At 43.0% G+C, this 23,447-nt stretch overlaps 1 protein-coding gene across 1 annotated transcript in view; it reads left to right on the top strand.

Annotated features, from left to right (window-relative positions):
* Positions 1–312: 312 nt before the first annotated feature.
* Positions 313–23,447, top strand: part of cntnap2b (contactin associated protein 2b) — a 40,331-nt gene continuing 17,196 nt past the window's right edge. Inside the window, exons 1-6 of the mRNA XM_034704028.1 lie at positions 313–870; positions 18,431–18,541; positions 19,428–19,621; positions 19,745–19,892; positions 22,972–23,169; positions 23,262–23,446. Coding sequence (XP_034559919.1) covers positions 789–870; positions 18,431–18,541; positions 19,428–19,621; positions 19,745–19,892; positions 22,972–23,169; positions 23,262–23,446 — 918 coding nt within the window. The 5' untranslated portion in view covers positions 313–788. The remainder of the gene's footprint in view (positions 871–18,430; positions 18,542–19,427; positions 19,622–19,744; positions 19,893–22,971; positions 23,170–23,261; position 23,447) is intronic.

Below are 23,447 nucleotides of genomic sequence, written 5' to 3'. Positions count from 1 at the left end.
GTTTCTGTTATTTTCAGTGGGCACAACTTTACAAACCTTAGTTCTTTCTGTACATCAAACCAGAGAGGGTGTATTTTGGGACAGGAGGACCAAAACAGGTGATAATGATTTTCTTGCTGATTGCTCTTAATCTTCATTTTTAACGCACATGTATTAAACATGTTCTTACGCGCCCCCTTTAATTTGTTCACAAATAACAGATCCAGAGCTGCACACCTTTCTATTGTGTGCATTTACAAAACCATAAACCGTGTTGTGTGGACGTCTGGACTCCTGCTCCCCTCTGTCCCCTCCTCATGTTGGGAGCCCTGCATTGTTGTAAGTACTGGGCCATACCAAATGCAACCGAGGAGAGGGGGGGTGAGAGTGCCTTCATTATTCCGGCACTTGAACGGTTGGACAGCTGCTGTCTGTTTGTCTGACCATGCGCCTAGAGCTCGAGGCCCGTCCTGCTGCACTACCGCGCCGTGTTCACAGGCTCATCCCGGAGGTTGTTGGTCAGACCCCGCTGCAGGACCAGGACCAGGACCGGAGGAGGGGCGCATAGAGGCACCTAGGTGCGGAGAGGACTCAGAGGAGAGAAAAGACGCACAGGGCGCAACGGGCCTCTGCGCTTTGCTTTCATCGCTAAGAAAGGAAAGCATCTCCTCCTCCTCCTCTTCCTCTGTGTATCACCGGAACAACAGACTCCCCAGCGAGACAGGAGCACCGCAAGACCCGCCTGGACCCGCCTGGACCCCCTTTATTGCCTCCCTTTGTCTGCGTGACTGCGTGGATTTCCAGGGAACATGTCTTCTGTGAGGGGGATGCTTTTGCTGCCAGTCCTGTGTAGCATCATCAGCACCTCCAGCGCTGCATCCTCAGTATCCCGTAAGTAGGCTAACACACACACACACACACACACACACACACACACACACACACACACACACACACACACACACACACATGAACGAGCATCCTTGGTTAATTTGGTATAGCTTGCTCCTGCAGTCAGGGATGTGGACTACAGTCAGGAGGACTCAGCATGAGACCACAAACCAGCAGCCCTACCAGCAGGGCTTGTGTTGGTACAGTGTGTACGGTCTGTGTTTTGAAGACTGCCTCACATCACAGGTTCTCTGTTACTGAGGAGGAAAACAAAACCTCTGACAGGAGGACTGGAGTCTAGAGTCAGACTCTGATAGCTGCAGTTCTTATTTGAAACAGATCATTTCAATGATATATTCTTCCTTAATAATAGACATATAGGTACATGCAGTGGCGTGTCCAGAGGGGTGGCCAAGGGTGGCCCAGGGGCCACCCCAAAATCCTAAACTGTGATTGGTTGTTTGCCTTGTCAGAGGTGGGGTTTCTGTTCAAATCTATAATTTGGGATGAGTTAAAAAGGCTGACAGTAGATTTCTTTATTAGTGCCCTCAAATGTGACTTTGAAAACACATATTTTGTATGACCTTAAAGCTGGGGTTGGTCGTCAGATTTAGATACACTTTTTGTTACACTGGTTAAAATGATCTTTATGTCCTGATGGGAATCAATACATAATGTGTTCTTAAAAAAAGAGCCTCAATTTACAGCCGGAGTAAACCTGGGAAAACACCAACCAATCACGTTCATTAGGGTCCAATTTATGAAACCAATCAGATGCGGTTCTGCCGTTCTGCCCGCCTCCTGCAGAGCGTACATTCCATGTTTGTTTGTGTTTTTAACTTTCACTATGAGAATGTTTTGGTGTTTTCTTACCGCTGAGTGAGACATGAGTTGATGTGCCGAGGACCAGTTTTGAATCAGTCACCATCATATGGTCGCGAATCAGCGGCGCTCGTGCATGTGAGCGGGGGCGACGTTTTGGAGGAGCTCTGAGGGGAAGGCAGGGAGGAGTTAGAAGGAGTCCTGAGGAAATGCTACATTCAAGTCAAGTTAAATGTATTTATAAAGCACATTTAAAAACACAACACAAGCCAACCAAAGTGCTGTACAACACATAAAAAACACAGTGTGAGACCAAACAAGCAATCATTTAAAAAGAGACAAACAAACGACAAGGAAAGCACAGCATTAGAAATGAGAACCTAATCAGGGCTCGAGGACTCAAATGCATAAATATAAAAGTAAGTTTTGAGGAGAGTCTTGCAGAGGGGGGCGGCCCTGATTGAAGAGGGGAGGCTGTTCCAAAGATGCAGGGTCTTTACACTAAAAGCACGGTCGCCCTTCAGTTTATATTTTGACCGGGGATCTGCCAGGAGACCTCAGAGGCCTGGAGGTTTTGTAAGGGCTCAGGAGAAAATTCATGCTAGTTTTATAATAATAATAATAATTTGATTTGTAGAGCACCTTTCAAAACCAGGTTACAAAGTGCTTTACATGGGCAGCAAAATGAAACAGGCAGATCATAGAAACACACAAGTCAAGATAAAGAAATAAACATATTTTAAAAGACATAAAATTCCCCTAAAAGAACTCTAAAGGAATACAATTCTTTCAAAATATATTTCTTAAAATGGTTAAAACAAAATAAAGTCAAATAAAATTTGTTCGTTTGAAATTCAGATACTTCTGTGACTACCAACCATAGACTGTATAAAATATGGAGGCAGTATCCGTGACGTCACCCATCTGTTCCTGAGAGCTGCTTTGAAGCCAATCGACGGTGGCAGCCATATTGGAAATGCAGAACTCAACCAGGCAGAGTGTGACGTAAAGAGGCGGAGTTTGAGCCTCTTAGCCAACAGCTATGTGCTCATGACCGGGAGTCACATCAGTCATGTCCTTATTTGGGCAAAAACTTGTAATCTTAATATCTTCTGAACCGTACAGTGTGTGCCAATAGAGAGATTAGCTTCATAGACTGAAGCCGTTTTTTGAACCAGGCTGTAAACATGTTTATTAATGCTGCAAAGATCCTCTTTTTCCCATGGGTGTGTATGTGGTTTCCTGTGTTTCTGCAGCCAGCCTCAAGCGGAAGCTCAATGAACTGCAGTTTATAACACTTCCTCATGGGCTTCATAGTTTGAGACCGGAGGTTGCATCTTGCTACCAACCCTAGCTTTAAAGAATTAAGCTTAGAAGATTTATTCCACTTTGTCATGTTTGTTTTAAGTCAAAAGGAATATAACAACTATTTAATACTTTAATGAAAGTAGGTTGTAAATGAACTGGCCACCCCTGCCTATGTGAGAGCCTCAGTTGGGCCACCCCGGTCAAAAAGTTCTTGACACGCCCCTTTGGTACCTGGATCATTAAAAAGCGTATTTATGATTCAGTCATGTGGAACATATTCCTTTGAGATACATTTTTGGGCTTTTTTTCACCTTTATTGGACAGGACAGCTGAAGAGAGACAGGAAATGTGGGGAGTAGAGAGCGGGGGATGACATGCAGTAAATGATTGACTGGCCGGGAGTCGAACCAGCGACCTCTGCGACGAGGACTGTAGCCTCTGTATGTGGGACGCTTAGACCACTAGGCCACCAGCACCCTGTGGGGTTAAAGCATTGATTGATTTAAAAAAGCACATTGAAAGATTCTTGGAGAAAATTAATTCTAGTGTTGAAGTCTGGAGAAAGTGGTGCATCTTATCTCTCTGCTGATTTCTGTCCTGTACATGCTTTGAATGAAAATATCCTCCTGCTGTGTTCTCACAGTCAAACACTGAATCTCCCACTGAAAGGCAAACTAAAGACTCTTTGGTTTGTTCTGGAATAATCTCTGTCTGACACCAACCAGAGGAAACGAGCAGCAGGATGTAAACACTAACATGTCAATCTATGTGCTGAGTTAGTTTGGTTCCTCTAGTTGGCCAGGTTAGCCAGGCTCATGAAGTGTTGCTGCTTTTACATGACAGAAATCAATGAGAAGCCAGAGCTGAGGGATCTAACTGGATTCAAGGAAGGGATGAAGTGATCAAGAAGTTATCCACAAGGTTTTTGACAGCTGCTTTGGAGTGTCAGATTTGGCTTTAGTTCCATCACCAGTGTGCACCGGGACTCAAAAGAGACTGGATGACTAACAGACTAGATAATTAACCAAATGAGTCTCAGTGCCACAGCCAGGTTGTAGCGTTGGGCAGCATACAGGTTTCACTGTCGTCCTCCTCTGTGTCATATTCTGCATGACATGGATTTTACAACCAGGTCCACCCCAGATTAACACAGAGGTTTTGGTTTTGGTCACACAGTTTGGTTTCAGTGGTTTACCTCTCTCATCAGGCACATCGGCGGGTAAATAATAACAAAGTGTTTGATGACAGACACCAACGTAGATTGAAACCAGGTCTTCTGCTTGTTGTGGTCTCTCCCTTCAGAGCAGAGCCAGGCGTCAGGAAAACTTCTCTCCTCTCTAAGTTAGATGTCAGTAAATTAAAGCAACATTGCAGTTATTTTTGATTGCTTGAACATGATTTTGAACAACCACACACACAAGTAGCAGAACACCTCAGATCCATTGCAAAATGAAACACTCTTGCAAAAACTTCACACTCATTTATCAAAACCATATGACTGAATTCTGTTTGAAGCAGTTACACACTGCTGCTGCTGCTAACCTATAACACTTCCAGCATTTCTACTTCTCAGTGGTAAGAGTTCTGTAAGTGAAGAACACAGAGAAACTGCAAATATACAATAAATCCACCAAACACTACACAAGACCGACGCTGCAGACTGATGGAAATATCATTTATTTCCCTCTATAGATCCAAATCAGTCGACATGTCAACATGGAGAATCACAACAAAACATGTCCCAGGTTTCATGCTAGTAGAGTACATAACACTAAGCTCAGTAAATATCAGACAAACATCAAATACTGAATCTGGTGTACTCACCTGCTGCATTTTTATAATGCTTAAACCTGATTGGTGCGTCTACAATTAAGCAATCGTGTGTTTGTGCACCTGATGGCTGTTTTTAACTAATTGGCTCATAGGTGTGGTCATTTGACAGCCAGTGCTTTGGAATTGAAGGGAGTGACATCATGATATACTTCTGTGTCTAATGTACAAAAGTGTGTATGTTTTGTTTTTATCCTTGAGTGTAAGGTTTTGATAATTGTGTAATACTTTGGATTTTAGTGTTTATGCAGTCGAAAAAACTGTAAGAAGGTGTGCTCGCTTGCTGTGCTTCTCCTGCAGGGACTTTAATATACTCTAGGCTATGTGCTGGAGTGGATTCACTTGGTTTGACTGGAGCAAACTGCATCACTGCAGCACTACCTGCTTGAAGGTGTGTTTCCGGTGATGACTTGCTTGTCTGATGTCAGAGATGATGATGATGATGATGGTGAAAGGCAGCAGGCTGTGGCTGTAAATACTGTAACTCCACACAGTGTTTTTTACAAGAGCAGCTAATTGTAGCCCCACAAAGGCTGAGTTATTGTGATGCTAAACACACTTAAATCCTGATCAATTCAACTAAATAAAAGTCTCCAGTTATTAAATGGTTTAATGTGGTAAAGAGATATCAGGACGTGACGTATTTTCTAAACACGAGTACTAAAACAGTCAAATCACACACATTCTGTGAACTAATACTGTCATTTTTTTGAGGGGAAAAAAGTAGATCTTCACAGTCTTCCGCACCAAAACGAACCATTTCATTTTTTCCAAAATGATGTCTGCACAAGACTGAACATGAACATATTCAACTTGAACAGACTGATACGATAGGTTGTCCTCATTCTCGGCCGCATGAGTCTGTACGTGGCCCCTGGAGCCTGGAGGAAAAGACTGAATTTGGAGAGGAAAAACGCTTTTCCTCCGGGGGTCATCGTGGAGGTATTTTACCCGCTCTCGGTGCCTCATTTTCGGCCGCATGAGTCTGTACGTGGCCCCTGGAGCCTGGATGAAAAGATTTTGAATTTGGAGAGGACAAATGCTTTTCCTCTGGGGGTCATCGTGGAGGTATTTTACCCGCTCTCAGTGCCTCATTTTCGGCCGCATGAGTCTGTACGTGGCCCCTGGAGCCTGGAGGAAAATACTTTGAATTTGGAGAGGAAAAACGCTTTTCCTCCAGGGGTCATCGTGGAGGTATTTTACCTGCTCTCAGTGCCTCATTTTCGGCCGCTTGAGTCCTGACGTGGCCCGTGGAGCCTGGAGGAAAAGACTGAATTTGGAGAGGAAAAACGCTTTTCCTCCAGGGGGTCATTGCTGAGGTATTTTACCTGCTATCGGTGCCTCATTTGCGGCTGCGAGAGTCCTGACTTGGCCCCTGGAGCCTGGATGAAAAGACTGAATTTGGAGAGGAAAAACGCTTTTCCTCCGGGGGTTATCGTGGAGGTATTTTACCCGCTCTCGGTGCCTCATTTGCCGCTGAGTCCTGACGTGGCCCCTGGAGCCTGAGGGAAAGCGTCCCGACTCCAAAAGGGGAGATGTAGGCGGTGGTTCGCCTCCCCGATGTGACAAATGCTTCAGCATATTTGAGGTATTTGCACCTTTACATGAGATGACAGCGTTGCACTGAGGTTCTGCGTCGCAGAGTGTGTGACGTAATGCAACGTACCGTGACGTGACGTGACATGACGTGGTGCTGGGAAATGAATCGTTAAGAAGAATCGATAACATTTGAGGTGTAATTGATCAATTGAAACCGGTTCTAAGTCGGATCCGGTTTTTGATTCTCACCCCTAGTTACAACTGACTAAAACTTCAAATCATGTGAGTCTCTAATGTTCAAATGTGAATATGTGAGTCACTGCTGGCTGCAGTGGTCGTGTAGATCAACATTACTCAACATTGAATAAAGTTAAATTGAGTCCTGTCCACCCAAAGACAAAGGAACAAAATGTTTTGCTCAGCCGGTTGAGGAATAGATCTCAGGGTGCTGCTGTGATTCCCCTCTCGTGATTCGGTGGGCAGCACTTACATATTGCAGAGAGCCCACCTCCTGTAGATGTTGTGTATAATGCACACAGTGCTCGAACTCAGCGCCCTGATGCTGACCGCAGGCCGAACATACGGCATGTCTAACGTCTGCTCAGTAGAATGTGTGCTGCATTATTAAGCTTCCTGTGCTGAGTAGAAGAATGTGTGTGCTGCAGGGTGAGAAAAAATCAACACCACATTTTGTCAGAGTTTGGTGATATGTTCATTTTTTAATTTGAGGGTGAATTAGCCCTACTTAGAAAATGATGTGTCACCATTCCCTCGTGAATACAGAAGATTCAGGAGAAGCTGGTGCTTCAAAATACACCAGAGTAGAGGACCCTGAGACCCTCTCCTGTGACACATTCATACCTAAAACACAGATCACATTTCCTGATTTACACTCAAACCCTACATTCAGTGTTATCTCCATGAATTGTAAAATCTCTTAACTCACACACCTCCTTTACCTCCTTTTCATTCCTCTCCTGCACAAATGAACACACACCTTTCTTCAAACACAGCCTTTTCTCCCTGACACTGACAGTAAAGCAGAAAGAGTTATAAGCATCCTCTGAGTGGAGCGATATTTTGTAATCCCACAGTTTAATACCTTCACCGCAAAAACAAAACAAAAAGTCACAGATGGCTTTGTGTTTGAAGAAACTCAGCACTTCTGTCAAGCCCTCAATGGGCTTCTTCACAGACCAGATGGTTCTTTTCTGGAAGGTGTGGAAACATCCATGCTGCAATTAATGTGACACATTATTGTTGGATGTGTGGATTCAGCAAACAAGCATTGTTAAACCCCTTATCCCCAGAAGTATTGAAAACATGAAAATACTAAACTATGGAGGGTGTAGTGTTCATTTTGGCAGCTATTTTAGATTTAGTCTTAGTCTTTAGACGAAAATGTCTGTTAGTTTTAGTCACATTTTAGTCTTTGACATCTTCACTCTTTAAATAATTCATTTAGTGGATCAGATATCAGTATCAGGGTTATACCAAGTGTTAAAATCATCAACACTCCTTTAACACTTTTGCTTGTGTAATATCTTAAGGTAAATAATTCAGCCTGGCCATGCTAAAAAGTCAAAAGAAAACATTCTTGATGTGACCACTGTGACTGTATTTTGATTCTCTTGATTCACAGAAAAATGCCATGAAGGGACTGTATTGCACATTTACGACGGTCCTTGAATGCACCTGCAGTGACAGGCAGCACTGGACAGACAGTCAGTTCACGGCACTCTGAAATGCATCTTCATCTTTGATGACGAGGAGTTGATCCAAACTTACTACATGTGTCTGATGTTTCACCAAACTGGATTAAATCAAGCTGTAGACGCCGAGCTTTTTACGGTGAGAGCGGCAACAACGACTATGAGACAAATCTAGCGACTTTTTCTGGTGTTGAACGGAGACTTTTGGAGACTGACGTGAAAGCATGAATCGTTCTTACTCAACGAGCAGTGGATGCTGCCGTGAGTCCCTCCCAGCTGCATTCAGATCAGGAGGCGTTCACCCCTCAGCATCCAGACTGTTAATGTATCACACATCGAAGACACCGCTGGCCGATCCCACCTACTGCCTCTTTTTGGTCCATTTAGATAGATAATGTAGATTGTATATAATAAACATCTTGAAAATGTTCTGGTTGAAAAATGTCATGTTTTACTTAGATTAGTTGTCGGCTCCTGAGTGTAGTTCTAAAAATATTTAAGGTGTTTTTTAACCTCTTTCTGTCTCTCCCTCAACGTTATACGTCTCTCCTGCAGCGTCTATTACAATTCCAACTATGCAAATTAAATAATAATAATAATAATACATTTTATTTAAAGGCGCCTTTCTCGGCACTCAAGGACACGGCACAGATAGAAATATATACATACACGAATTCACATTAAAGGAAACAAAATCAGAGTCAGAAATGAAAACAATATAAACTAACAAGGGGTAAGAAAAAAATAGAAACAATAACAAAATGACAGCAATTGGAGTCAGACGGAGTAAGCGGTTTTGAACAGATATGTTTTGAGTTGGGATTTGAAATGGGGGAAAGAATCTGTGTTTCTGAGTTGAGGTGGTCATGAGTTCCAGAGACGGGGAGCAGAGCGGCTGAGTGCTCGGCTCCCCATAGTGGTGAGACGGGCGGAGGGGACAGACAGGTGTATGGAGGAAGAGGATCTGAGGGAGCGGGAGGGAGTGGGAACATGGAGGAGGTCGGACAGATATGGGGGGTGAGGTTGTGGATGGCCTTGAATGTCAACAGATGGACTTTGAACTGAATGCGGAACTGAACAGGGAGCCAGTGGAGCTGTTGGAGGACAGGAGTGATGTGGTGGATGGAGGGGGTTCGGGCAATGATACGGGCAGCTGAATTCTGGACCAGTTGGAGTTTATGGAGGGATTTGTGAGGGAGGCCGAAGAGGAGAGAGTTGCAGTAGTCCAGACGGGAAGTGACAAGGCTGTGGACAAGGATGGCGGCAGTGTGAGGGGTGAGGGAGGGGCGGAGACGATTGATGTTACGAAGATGGAAGTAGGCGGTCCGGGTGATGTTATTGATGTGTGATTGAAAGGATAATGTGCTGTCAAGGATGACACCCAGACTCTTAACCTGGGGGGAGACGGAGGAGTCATCAATGGTGAGTGAGAAACTATTGGATTTGGATAGAGTGGATTTGGTGCCAATGAGGAGAACCTCGGTTTTATTGCTGTTTAATGTAAGGAAATTGAGGGATAATGACGTCATATAGCGACTTCTAGGGACCTTTAGGACAGCCAATAGCTACTTTCCTCTCTGAGGAGTTGGCAACACTGCACTGCGCCCCTCAAATAATAACTCAGCCTGTCACAGGAATGCATCACTTTTATTTCTAAAGATCAGACGAGCAGCGGGGGAAACATGGATTTTGAATGTCCGACGGTCGGCCACTAAAGTTTTTGTTTCGTCATTGCCTCGTTTACAAAATCAGAACATGTTCGTCAGAGTTTTTATTATCAGTGAAGCACTTTATCTCGTCTTAGTCTCGTTTTCATCATGAAAAAATGAGTCATTGATGAACATTTATCTTCAGAATTCTCGTTAATGAGATGAACACTGGTGTGTTGTTTTAAAAGTTCCTCACATTAAAACTTGTTTGAAAGAGTTTGATGCTCAAATTGTTTTAGCTCCAGGATCCAGACGTCACACCGTTCTCTGAAACAGATGGTGTGATATGAAACGTTCATTAGAATATAAACTGGTCCTCCTGAGAGCTGTGACAGTCTGTGATTATAAATTCAAACTGAAGCTGCAGAGACACAAGTTAGAGACCGGGTCAGAGGTCAAAGTTTAGCTGCTTTTTGACCGTAGGAACTTTCCCCAGGAACTAGGGACCTTTTGAGGAACTCTGCGTTTTGAGAGCAGGAACCAGGTTCTAAATTTACATCTGGGGTGCTTAATCTCTCCCTGAAAAGTCCCTGCTTTGGGGGTGGTACTTTCCAAAGGTCCAGGATAATATTGGGGGGCGGTTTCTGATTGGTAGAGTAAATGCAGTGTTTTTATTTCACCCACAGTTAACAATAACATCTCACACAACTGTGATTCACTTGGGTTTAACAGCTGTGTATGCATCACTGTCGGTTTCAGGGGGAGATTAACTGCCTCGGAGCAAAATTTAGACCCTGGTTCCTGCTGTCGAAACATGCATAGTTTCTCAAAAGGTTCCTAGTTCCTGGGGAAAGTTCTGGCAGTCGAAAAGCACCTTTTGATTCTCTGCTGTGACAATCTCGATGCCCTGACACAAGAGCTCTCCTTACATTTATTTGTACTATAGTGAAACTCGATCATGTTGAGGTGAGTGTGTGTCACAGTGCAGAATTGCTCACTACTGTTTTGTGTTGCCATGAAACACCAAACTACAAAGTGAATTAATGTCATTATTAAACTTAAACTCAGATCATTTCATCGCTTGAAGACCGGACTCTGAAGTTCTCGGATCTGTCGGTTCATTAAAGACGTGTTTCAGCGAGCTTCCTGTTATGTCACAGTTATTTGTAACTATCATTGAACCAGATGAATAATGTTAGTCAGCTGGTTACATAAAGATATAGATGGCAGACAGCAGCGGCTCAGGAGGGAGCGCAAAGTGTGAAGATCTGGTTTAGTCAGAGTCGCTGCTTTTTCATCAGCGGCTCTGTTTGTGTTGGAGGAGGGAGGGAAAGCTTTGTGTTCAATCAGCACTGCCGGATCAGATTGATCACCAATGAGTGAGGAAGTTAAGGTGTGTGTGTGGATGTTGCTGAAATAACCACACAACCATAGACTGTATAGATATGGACGTAGTATCCGTGACGTCACCCATCTGTTTCTGAAGCTCTGTTTTGAAGCCAATTGTCGGCGGCGGCCATATTGCTGCTGTGGAGCGATTGTGACGTAAAGAGGCGGGCTTTAGCCTTTCCCGCCTGTCAATCAAGTCAGCTGTGCCTCTCATTGGAAGACTCATAATCTCAATATCTTTGAAAATGCTGCGTTATGAAAAAATTCACCCCCCTCACAGTGTGTGTCGATCCAGAAATTAGCTATCCAGACTACACTCGTCTTTTGAACCAGGCTGTAAACATGTTTATTTCTGCTGTAAAGATCAGCTTTTTTGAATGAGTGTGTATGTGGTTTCCGGTTCTTCTGGAGCCAGCCTCAAGCGGATCCTCCATGAACTGCAGTTTCTGCATTAGACTCATACATTTAGAGCGGAGGTTGCCGCTTGCATGCAACACATCTCACATAGCAGATAGGTCTGGGCCAGATCTGGCGTCAAGCCGGCACTGCTGCTGGCTGTCTGCTAGCATGGCAAGCGGTATGTCAACCAAATCTGGTCTGGCAATGATGGCATTGTATATATGATGGTCTGCCACATCTGGGCTGATTGTGGCTTGGTTTATGTGGCCCAGATCTGTCCATGCTGCATCTGGGCTGATTAAGGTTGAGCTTGTGATTAAGCTGGTCCATGTGTGGGCCGTCTCTGGCAAACTATATCTGGGCCACTTAAAGGCTGTCATTCTTTGCGGTGTGTTGGCCAAGTCTAAGTGTGTTTAGGGCCAGAACCGGGCCAGACCAGTTTTGCTATGTGGGATGCTGGTTAGCTTCGGTCTTAATTGATCTAAATTCTGGAGTTGCTGCGGTGATGATTTACAAACAACACTGCTGTGAAGAACAGGATAGCTGCAGTTTATCATGCCACAATGGTTTCCACTCTCTGCAGAAGCTTGGCGCTTGATGTGAAACTCAAAGTTGTACTCATTTATTGAGCATAGCATTAGCTCAGGTAGGCCAGCTCAGCCCACAGTACATCAGCTGATCATGACAACAGCTTAGATCAGCTGACAGCTCACTATTACTCTGTACGCATCTCCCCACTTCCTGCTTCCTGCTCCTTCAGACACGGCTCCTCCCTTGAGCTGTGTCTGATTTTACCATCTGTATTGTCACTTGAGCCCTGCTCTGTTTGCTGATGCTCTCCCCGCCTTGACCTTCATGAAGCTGTGCTCTCCCCGCCTCATGCTTTGGCGTTCCACATATGCATGTAGAACAGATCCATACTACCAATTCTAACTGATTAGTTCTGTTTGATGAGAGTGGTCCTGACTGAAGTATCTAACATCTTGAGCACAGATCAGTGTGTTTTCAGAGCAGGGCACGGCACCATCACTGCTCTTACCAAGGTCGTGATGGTAGTCATACTGCTGTGCTTTACTGTCCATGATAATACCTGTTTACATTTTGACCTGATAAGAAAGTCTCATATCAATGATGTAGTGAAGAGATGAAGTATGACGCACCAAGCTGACCAAAGAGCTCCGCCCCCTCCTCCTCCTCGTGTCAAAACTGATGTTAATATTTACAGTGAAAGAGCATTGTATCTCAGTCATCGGGTAAACTTGACCTCTCTGCTCTCCAAGTTTGATGTCAGCTGATACAAGCAGCATGAACGACACGGACACAGAGGTTGAGAGCTCTTTACAGGACATCAGCCCATCTCTGAAAACAAAGCCTGCAGACTGGTAGAGAAGTTTCAGTCTTCAAAGCTGGCACGGCAGCATTTCTGCATACAGACACCGGACTGATTGTGACCCGGATGAGATCCCGACTGACACCCGACCATGCAGACATGCTTATGTTTTATGATTCTAAACTGGACTGGAGAGTCTGAAGTGTTCATTTCTGATCACTTCTCTTTTTGCATTAAATCCACATTCAGTCGTTTGAAAGTCTGCAGCTCCACATGACGATATGTCTGCAGAGATAATTCATTCGTCTCTTTATGTTCTTTAAGTATGCAGCACTGTCACTTATATGCATTATGTCAGAGGAGAAGTCTAAGTTGTTTTTAATGAGTAATAGATAATTAATCATTCACATTTCCAAAGATCGATTACAGTGAATACTTACATTTTGCATCCCTCGTCTGGAATAAATGTTGTTGCCACTTCTTCCTGCTCCAGCAGTCTCATCTTGTCTCTGGAGGTTTACTCAGTGCAGGGGGATATGGAGGGAACACCCCTCAGATATGTGGACGCCACATTTCATTCATGATTTTAATCAGTGTCATGTTAACTTCTTTTGAACGGGTGTTTTTTGTTGCCTCGAGCCGGGTTTAAACTTTGAAGTGGACAGTGTGGTTTGCAGCTGGGGAGACTTTTTGGGGATTGCACTTCACACTTAGGGGCATGCTGTCATCGTCACATTAATTCTTAGCTCCCCCTCCCTTTCCAGTGGTATGGGGGTGTAATTACAGGTTTAAATATATACAATTTTTATATAACACTTGTTTGTTATAGTTATGTTGAGGAAAATTGTATCACAATAATTATTATTAGAGAATTATCGCCCAGCCCTAGTTACATGTCAAAGGTCACTGTGTCCTTTTAAAAAAGAGTCTTTGGCCATAACTCGAGTTTTCTCATCAAGTTTGACATCATTTCACACAAATATAAGAATAAAACGACAAAGTGACAAAGGTTTAAGTCCCAAAGCTGAAATCTTAAAGGTGACATATCATGCAAAATGGACTTTTTAATGGTTCTCTACCTGAAATATGTGTCCCTGTCTACAAACCCCCCGAGAATGAAAAGAATCCATTCTGCCCCTGTTCTGATTTCTCCACCTTTCTGTAAATGTGTGTGAAACGAGCCGTTTCAGACTTCCGTGTTTTTGTTACGTAACAACAATATCCGGTCTGTAACAGGAAGTCAGAGCTCGGAGCTTGTTCAGCCCATAGACTGTATAAAATAATACTGAATCCCCTCCTCTGTTTTTCATTACCTGCACACATGTGTGCTAACAAGGAGCTTAGGAGGGAGGCATGCTAGTTGTAGGCTGTCTTAATAAACACAAAGGTCGGTTTGACTCCCCACGTCTGCAGATTTGAAGATCTAGTGGATGATTTTTATTTTCCATGGAAAAGTGCTAGCACTAGTTAGCATAGCCACATAGCTACATGTTGGTAGCTGTGTACCAAGACACACGTCTACATACTGACAAATAAAACAACAAGAAACACTAAATCTGTGACCAATGGTTCAGAAAGGTCCTGCTGCAGGCGCCTCTCCATCAGGATCAGATTCTGGATCAGATTCAGAGGGTTGAAGTAACGCGGGTCTGTGAGCAGCCGTGTATATTCAGCCAACATGTAAACATTAGATCAACGTGCTGGACAGCCGAGGCCACACCCACTTCCTGAGGGGGCGTGGTCAGAGAGCTCATTCTCATTTAAAGGCACAGACACAGAAAACAGCCTGTTCTGAGCAGGGCTGAAAAAGAGGGGTTTACAGGCAGACCAGAATCTGATTTCAAGACATGTTTTGGGGACCTCTTAGACCAATATATGTTGATGAAAAAAGCGTGATATGTCACCTTTAACTTTGCTTTTTTATATTCTAATATCCTCTGAGACTTAATGATGAACTGTTCGAGTGGTTAAAGGTCAAAGGTCACTGTCACCTCAAACAACACGTCCTGTCAGAGGTTGACCTTTACATGCTGTTGTTTTCTTTAAAGGGTAAAGAATTCATCCGTCACATCTAACTATACAAATACATCCTGTGTGCTAAGCTCAGTTCAGTGGGAAACACATGGATGTAAAATGCAATCTAGAGTTATGATACCAGATTATTAATTGTATATCACTTCATTTTAAAATTAAAGAGTAGCCTTTGAATGCTGCTTAAATAAATAAACACCATAAAGAGGAATCAGAGCGATCCTCAGAGAGACGAGCTGCTGGATAAATGTTCAGATGATTTTCCTCATTCTCTATTTATTGTTCCTTTTGAACTGCGTGATCTATGCTTGGCTTGTTGTTTTGTAATGCATATGAGAGGGCTCATTACCATACCCCGCACCTGTCACACACACACCCACACCCCCCCTTACACACACACACGGTGCTGTGACCCATCCCCCACCCAAAATTCCATCTCATATCAAGTCCCCCTAAAGATGTCGAGAACAAAGGCCAGCATGCACAGACAAACGTCCAAGTACGAGGTGCAAAGGTAACAACAGAGCACTCTCATTCATTAATGGAGAAACTGAAGAGAAGTCTCCATGAAATCAAAAGTTACATCTGTGTTTCTTTAAGTTTTTGACTTTGAAAGATCATTTCGTTCAGTAGTCAGGATTTTCTTTGGCTCAAAACAAGGCAGAGGTGTTCCCATCCTGAAACACTGAGGGGACAATTCTCCCTTTAAAGCTGATTTTATTTGAACAATCAATCATTCCAATTAAATTCAGTTTAAGTTACAAGCTGGTGAATTCATTTTTACAGTTTAAAGCAAGGTTGTCCAAAAACTGAATTTTCTAGAGGGATTCCTCGCTCAGGAGGATTTGAGCATCAAATTCTTTATCTCTGGTATTTTTTTATTCTCCTCTCATTTTTATTTAACATATTTTATTTTGCTTTTTCAAATCTAAGCACATAAACAGAAGATAGAAATATATACACTACTCAACTTCTCAACTCACCTTTTTTTAGAAAGCACTTTAAACGGGACAGAGTGCTGTACATAAATAGACAAACAATGCAGGCATAAAACAATGAAAACAATAAAACAAACACTAAAGCACTAAAACAGGAGCAGAGTCTCATGTGGGGTTGAAAGCCAAGGAATAAAAATGGGTTTAAAGGTAACATATCACGCTTTTTTCATCAACATATATTGGTCTAAGAGGTCCCAAAACATGTCTTTAAAGTTTATGCTCAAAAAAACACTTTGAAATCAGATTTTGGTCTGCCTGAAAAACCCTCTTCTTCAGTCCTCCTCAGAACACTCTGTTTTCTCTCTGACCACGCCCCCTCATGAAGTGGGTGTGGCCTCGGCTGTCCAGCACGTTGATGTAATGTTTACATGTTGGCTGAATATACACGGCTGCTCACAGACCTGCGTTACTTCAACCCTCTGAATCTGATCCAGAATCTGATCCTGATGGAGAGGCGCCTGCAGCAGGACCTTTCTGAAGGATTGGTCACAGATTTAGTGTTTCTTGTTGTTTTATTTGTCAGCATGTCGACGTGTGTCTTTGTAAACAGCTACGAACATGTAGCTATGTGGCTATGCTAACTAGCGCTAGCACTTTTCCATGATAAATAAAAATCATCCACTAGATCTTCAAATCTGCAGACGTGTGGAGTAAAACCGACCTCTACCAGAAAGGCAGCAGGACCTTTCTGAACCATTGCACACAGATTTAGTGTTTCTTGTTGTTTTATTTGTCAGTATGTCGACGTGTGTCTTGGTACACAGCTATGACATGTAGCTATGCTAACTAGCGCTAGCACTTTTCCATGATAAATAAAACTCATCCACTAGATCTTCAAATCTGCAGACGTGGGGAGTAAAACCGACCTTTGTGTTTATTAAGACAGCCTACAACTAGCATGCCTCCCTCCTAAGCTCCTTGTTAGCACATTTGTGCAGGGAATGAAAAACGGAGGAGGGGTTGAGTTGTATTTTATACAGTCTATGGGCTGAACAAGCTCTGAGCTCTGACTTCCTGTTACAGACCGGATATTGTTGTTACGTAACAAAAACACGGAAGTCTGAAACGGCTCGTTTCACACACATTTACAGAAAGGTGGAGAAATCAGAACAGGGGCAGAATGGATTCTTTTCATTTTCAGGGGGTTTGTAGACAGGGACAAATATTCCAGGTAGAGAACCATTAAAAAGTCCATTTTGCATGATATGTCACCTTTAAGACAAGTTTTAAAAATGGACAGTGAGGAGTCTAATGTGGAGGGGAACGCATCCATAATTTAGGAGCAGCAACAGAAAAAGCTCTATCCCCTCTGAGCTTCCGTTCTGACCTCGGTACCTCCAGGAGCAGCAGATCAGCTGACCTGAGGCACCGAGCAGGAGCGTAGGGGCGAAGGAGCTCAGAGAGGTATGGCAGGGCCAGACCATTTAAAGATTTAAAAACAAATAACAGAATCTTAAAATGGACTCTAAAGTGCACAGGGAGCCAGTGGAGGGAGGCCAGGGTCAGAGTAATGTGCTCCCTCTTATGTACTCCAGTTAAAAAGTTTGGAAACACCTTCTCCTTCAAGGGTTTGTACTTATTTTAATTATTGTAAACACTGTAGATTAATACTGAAGACATCAAAACTATGAAAGAACATATATGGAATTATTTAATTCCCAAAAAGTGTTAAAAAAAGCAGAATATGTTTTATATTTTAGATTCTGTAAAGTAGCCCCCTTTTTCCTTCATGACAGCTTTGCACACTCTTGGTATTCTCTCAGTCTGCTTCATGAAGTGGTCTCCTGGAATGGTTTCTAATGAACATGAGCCTTGTCAAGAGTTCATTTGTAGAATGACTTGCCTTCTTAATGTGTTTGAGACCATCAGTTGTGTTGTTCAGAGGTAGGGTTAGTACACTTATTTGACTACTGTTGTAATCCAGATTATGGTAAAACCAGATTATTTCACAGTTTTGATGTCTTCAGTATTAATCTGCAATGTTGAAAATAATTAAAATAAATAAAAACCATTGAATGAGAAGGTGTGTTCAAACTTTGGACTGGTAGTAGATAAAGGGAAAAAGAAAGAGGACTACTGTATGAAAAAAGTTAACATGACAGAATAGATACAGACAGTAGGTCGCTCAAAAATAAAGACTTAAAGTAAAAAATAGAAACAAGAATAAGTTATAAAAGTAGCACCTCAAAGGTGATATAGTCAAGACCATAGACTGTATAAATAATGGATGTAGTATCCGTGACGTCACCCATCAGTTTCTGAAGCTCTGTTTTGAGGCCAATCGTCGGCGGTGGCCATATCTGAAATCACCTCTCCTCAGAAAGGCTTCTTCAGTTCAGACCACACCGGGGAAGAGCTAGAAAACATAAGACTCTAACAGTCGTGAGTGAGTTCAGGGAGTCCCAAAGGGTCCTAAGTAAGGTCTGGTATATTCAATAACAGTGTTTATAAACTGGAGGGAGAGTCAGCTGACTTCTGCAGACTGTATTTATAATGTATTTCCTAACTGGGCATCAGCTGATCTTTGCATCTGTTTGTTTCTCTCTCGTTTAGGAAAGTGTGAGGACAGCTTGGCCACTCCTCTTCCCTTCAGCTCCTTCACCTCCTCTTCAGTGTTCGGCCGAGGACGTGAAGCGGGTCATGCCAAACTCAACCGGAAACAAGGTAAGCCTTTGAGGTCCTGAGAGGAGCTGAATCTGTCCTGCTGTGTGTGTGCACTTGGGGTCATAAGAGCATGATGCATTCATACTGGTGGATTATCACTGAGCGGTGCCTCTATGTAGTGAAGTGTCTTTTTAATATGGCATTACACTATAGAGAGAAAGAGTCTTCAGCTTCAGCTTCAGGCTTAATGCTTTATTTTTTGTCATTGCTTTATTTTTAATTGTGCTTTCCAAGAAGGGAGTGCAAGTGACAGGGTGGCGACAGGTATGAGAACACTAAGCAGAATCAGGGAAGCAAGAATGTAGTGAACATTTTTAAAAAAAGGAGTAATAATCTGACCTGTGATCAGAAACATCCTGAGGATCTAACAGCTGTCGCTCACAGTGAACACACCTGCACCACCAGGTCACTCAGGACTTCTCCTGCTCTCCACTCAGCACAGAAACTTCTCCTCTCTCTCTCTTTGGACCCCGGAGCGTCGTCCTCCCTCTCTTCCCCCCCCCCGGCTCTAAAGCTTCTCTCGTGTCCACAGTAAACAGCATGCCATCGAGTTTGACTAGATCTTCATTTTTTATTCATGCTGTCTGAGTTGTTTGTCCGGTCCCTCTGGAGGTCTCTGGACTCTGTTCATGGAGCCAGCTTTCAGTCCCACTCTGGCAGTCCAGCTCCCTGTCATGTGAGCTGAGCTGAGACCCGAGGTTGCCGCTTGGTGTGGACTCACTGAACTCACCAGTTCATGTCTCACGATGCTCTAAAATAAAATACAAAAACCCACTCATGATCAATTTTTGTTCCAAATCCTCCAGATCCAATTTTCCCTATCTTCTCCCTTTTCTCTTCCTCCCGCCCCTCAACCTGTCAACCCCGATGATACCTTTCAATCTAGGTCTTGGAGGGTGGACCCCCTTGGAAACAGACCATCAGCAGTGGTTACAGGTGGACCTGGGTTCAAGAAAGCAGGTGGTTGCGATAGCCACGCAGGGTCGCTACAGTACCTCTGATTGGACCAGCAAGTACCGACTGCTGTACAGTGACACGCAGAAGAACTGGAGGCCTTACCTGCAGGACGGGAACATCTGGGTGAGGACCAGTTCATGGTCTATGATAGTCCGACCACTTCTGACATGACACTCAATCAAACCCTGGACTTAGACCTGCTCCTCTAGAGATGTGTGCTGTGTGTGTGTGTTGTGTGTGTTTCAGACGTTTGAGGGGAACGTGAACAGCGAGGGTGTGGTTCGGCACGAGCTGCTGCACCCCGTCCTGGCTCGCTTCATCCGTTTCATCCCTGTGGCCTGGAGCCGAGAGGGACGCATCGGAGTCCGCCTGGAGCTCTACGGCTGCTCGTACTGTGAGTTCAGATTTAATGATGATACGTGATATTAGAGAGATCCTCAACCTAATCCATGTCCAGACCAGTTTTCACCTCTGAATACTTCAATCCATGTTGTCCACTGATCACAAAGGAATTTTCAGATGCATTGATTGGATCTGTCCTTACTGCTGTAACACTGCATTTGATTGACCTGTGAGAATACTCACTGTGGCGGCTTTGCTATGGGTTTCGGCCGCCTTCCTTACTTCAGAGGAGACCTGCAGTCCTGATTAAAAAACAATCAGTCTGGCTTGGATCGAACTGAAGATTTATTACAGTCGATGGTGCAATTAGGCTTATATCTGTAGTTAAATAATGAAAAAAGAGAGTGGTCCAAAAACAATACAGCTCTCCCCTGTCTCATCAGCAACACCTGTCCCTCATTTCTGGGAAGGAGGATCTCATAATATAAGCATTATGCATTTGAAATAAAACATAAACAATAACAATAATAAAGAAAATATGCAGAAATGGCTCTAACACTCTCTTTGAGGTCAGACTGGATCCTCTTTTGGTCTTTAAGTTCACTCATCCTCTCTGATTGTGATGATTTAAATTATGTTTAGAACCCCGACTCTCTGGAACAACCTCCTCAAAGAGATCCTAAATATTTATCCTCTTTTAAATCTATTTTAAAAACACTTTTTTATAGATGTGCTTAACAAGTTTTAATTCTCCAGATGCTGGATTTGATATCTTTTCTCTTTTAATCTCTTATCTTTGGTTTCATTCTTATGACTTTGTTTTATTTCTGTTAATTCTATGGTAGTTGGTTTTAACTTTTAAAACTTGTTTTATTCATTTTTCATCCATCTTTTTTACTCACTTCTCATTTTCTGTCTTTTTGTTGCTCTTATCTTGCTAAAAACATTTTTTTTTAAATTGAATTACATTTTTTGGATTTAATTTAATTAATTTAAAAAATATATATATATTTTTTTATAATTTTTATTTTTCAAAAGGCAGGTATAAATCACAGTGTTGTTTTCATACAATAGTTTTTTGTTTTTTTTAACATACATGAACAAGAACATCCTCCCCCCCCCTCCCTCCCACAAACATGTTGCACAGTGAGACAGACAAGTAGAAACATACATATGTATACATAATATCCACAGTGACGACCAGTAAACACCGGTAAGTTTAAAAGAACAGTCATAATAATAATGTAAAATATAATCAAAATAAATCAAAATAACTTAGGTATAAATAAAAGAAAGAAAAAGAAAAAAAAAAGTGCTAAAAGAAATGTGTTGTGCAGAATAGTCGTGCAAATATACAAAGTTGCTATGTATGGCTCAAACTACCACCGGCTGCTCACGCCCTGGTTTTAAAAATATATATTTTCTAATCACATTTTTTTATTGTATTTTATTTTATCTAATCATTGTCTTCCTTTTATTTCTCTTTTATTTTGTTTTATTTTAGTTTTGTTAAAGGTGACATATCATGCAAAATGGACTTTTTAATGGTTCTCTACCTGAAATATGTGTCCCTGTCTACAAACCCCCCGAGAATGAAAAGAATCCATTCTGCCCCTGTTCTGATTTCTCCACCTTTCTGTAAATGTGTGCTGAAACCAGCCGTTTCAGACTTCCGTGTTTTTGTTACGTCACAACAATATCCGGTCTGTCACGGAGTCAGAGCTCGGAGCTTGTTCAGCCCATAGACTGTATAAAATACAACTCAACCCCTCCTCCGTTTTTCATTCCCTGCACACGTGTGCTAACAAGGAGCTTAGGAGGGAGGCATGCTAGTTGTAGGCTGTCTTAATAAACACAAAGGTCGGTTTTACTCCCCACGTCTGCAGATTTGAAGATCTAGTGGATGATTTTTATTTGTCATGGATAAGTGCTAGCGCTAGTTAGCATAGCTACATAGCTACATGTCGTAGCTGTAGCTGTGTACCAAGACACACGCCGACATGCTGACAAATAAAACAACAAGAAACACTAAATCTGTGACCAATGGTTCAGAAAGGTCCTGCTGCCTTTCTGGCAGAGGTCGGTTTTACTCCCCACGTCTGCAGATTTGAAGATCTAGTGGATGACTTTTACTTATCATGGATAAGTGCTAGCGCTAGTTAGCATAGCCACATAGCTACATGTTCATAGCTGTGTACCAAGACACACTTCTACATACTGATAAATAAAACAACAAGAAACACTAAATCTGTGACCAATGGTTCAGAAAGGTCCTGCTACAGGCGCCTGTCCGTCAGGATCAGATTCTGGATCAGATTCAGAGGGTTGAAGTAACGTGATCTCTGAGCAGCCGTGTATATTCAGCCAACATGTAAACATTAGATCAACGTGCTGGACAGCCGAGGCACATCCACTTCCTGAGGGGGCGTGGTCAGAGAGAAAACAGAGTGTTCTGAGGAGGACTGAAAAAGAGGGTTTTTCAGGCAGACCAAAATCTGATTTCAAAGTGTTTTTTTGAGCATAAACTTTAAAGACATGTTTTGGGGACCTCTTAGACCAATATATATTGATGAAAAAAGCGTGATATGTCACCTTTAAATTGTCTCTTATTTTTAATTTGTAAAGCACTTTGTAACCCTGTTTTTTTTAAAGTGCCATATAGATAAAGTTTATTAATATCATTATTATTTCTTTATTTAATAAATGTTACTGTATCCTCCGGTCTCATTACTGCTTTCTCTGACTGCTCTAAAGTTTAGGAGCACATTGCCTCATTTTCTTCCAATCATTTTGTTCTTCATTTGTCTTCCTGTAAGTTCTGTTTTCTTTAATGCTGATGATTCATCTCTTGTGATGCCCTGATAGAATAAAAGATGATGACCCTTCCTCTCTGACACGTCACAAAAGTATTGTGATTGCTGAATAAATGAAGGAGAAAAGGGAGCTCCTCTGAGGTGGTCCTGCAGCAGCTACAGGCCCCTCTGGTCCCTCTGGTCCCTCTGGTCCCTCTGGTCCCTCTGGTCCCTCTGGTCCCTCTGGTCCCTCTGGTCCCTCTGGTCCCTCTGGTCCCTCTGGTCCCTCCTCTGCTCTGCTGACAGTAAGAAGACTTGCCTTCTCTTTTCTCTTAACAGGGGCGGATGTGATCAGTTTTGACGGCCATGGCGTCATCTCTTACCGCATCAAAAGTAGGAAGATTGTAAAGGATATCACCACCCTGAAGTTCAGAACCATGGCTAGAGATGGAGTCCTGCTGCACGGAGAAGGACAGCAGGGAGACTACATCTCCCTGGAGCTCCGCAGGGCAAGACTACAGCTCAGCATCAACCTAGGTACTGCAGGAGTTCTCAGCCCCTTTTAAATTCACAGCAGAAGATAAAGCAGTCTGCAACATGACGTACGTGTGTTTGTCTCTGCTCTGCAGGCAGTAACCAGTACGGGTCCATTCAGGGTCACACCTCTGTGACCAGCGGGAGCTTACTGGATGACGACCACTGGCACTCAGTGGTTATAGAGCGTTACCGAAGAAATGTCAACTTCACTCTGGACCATCACACTCAACAGTTCAGGACCAACGGAGAGTTTGACCACCTGGATCTGGACCATGGGG

Source organism: Notolabrus celidotus, chromosome 15, assembly GCF_009762535.1.
Source record: "Notolabrus celidotus isolate fNotCel1 chromosome 15, fNotCel1.pri, whole genome shotgun sequence".
In the NCBI taxonomy this organism is placed as follows: domain Eukaryota; kingdom Metazoa; phylum Chordata; class Actinopteri; order Labriformes; family Labridae; genus Notolabrus; species Notolabrus celidotus.
Note: the sequence above shows the minus strand (reverse complement) of the source record. Positions and strands in the feature narration are given on the sequence as shown.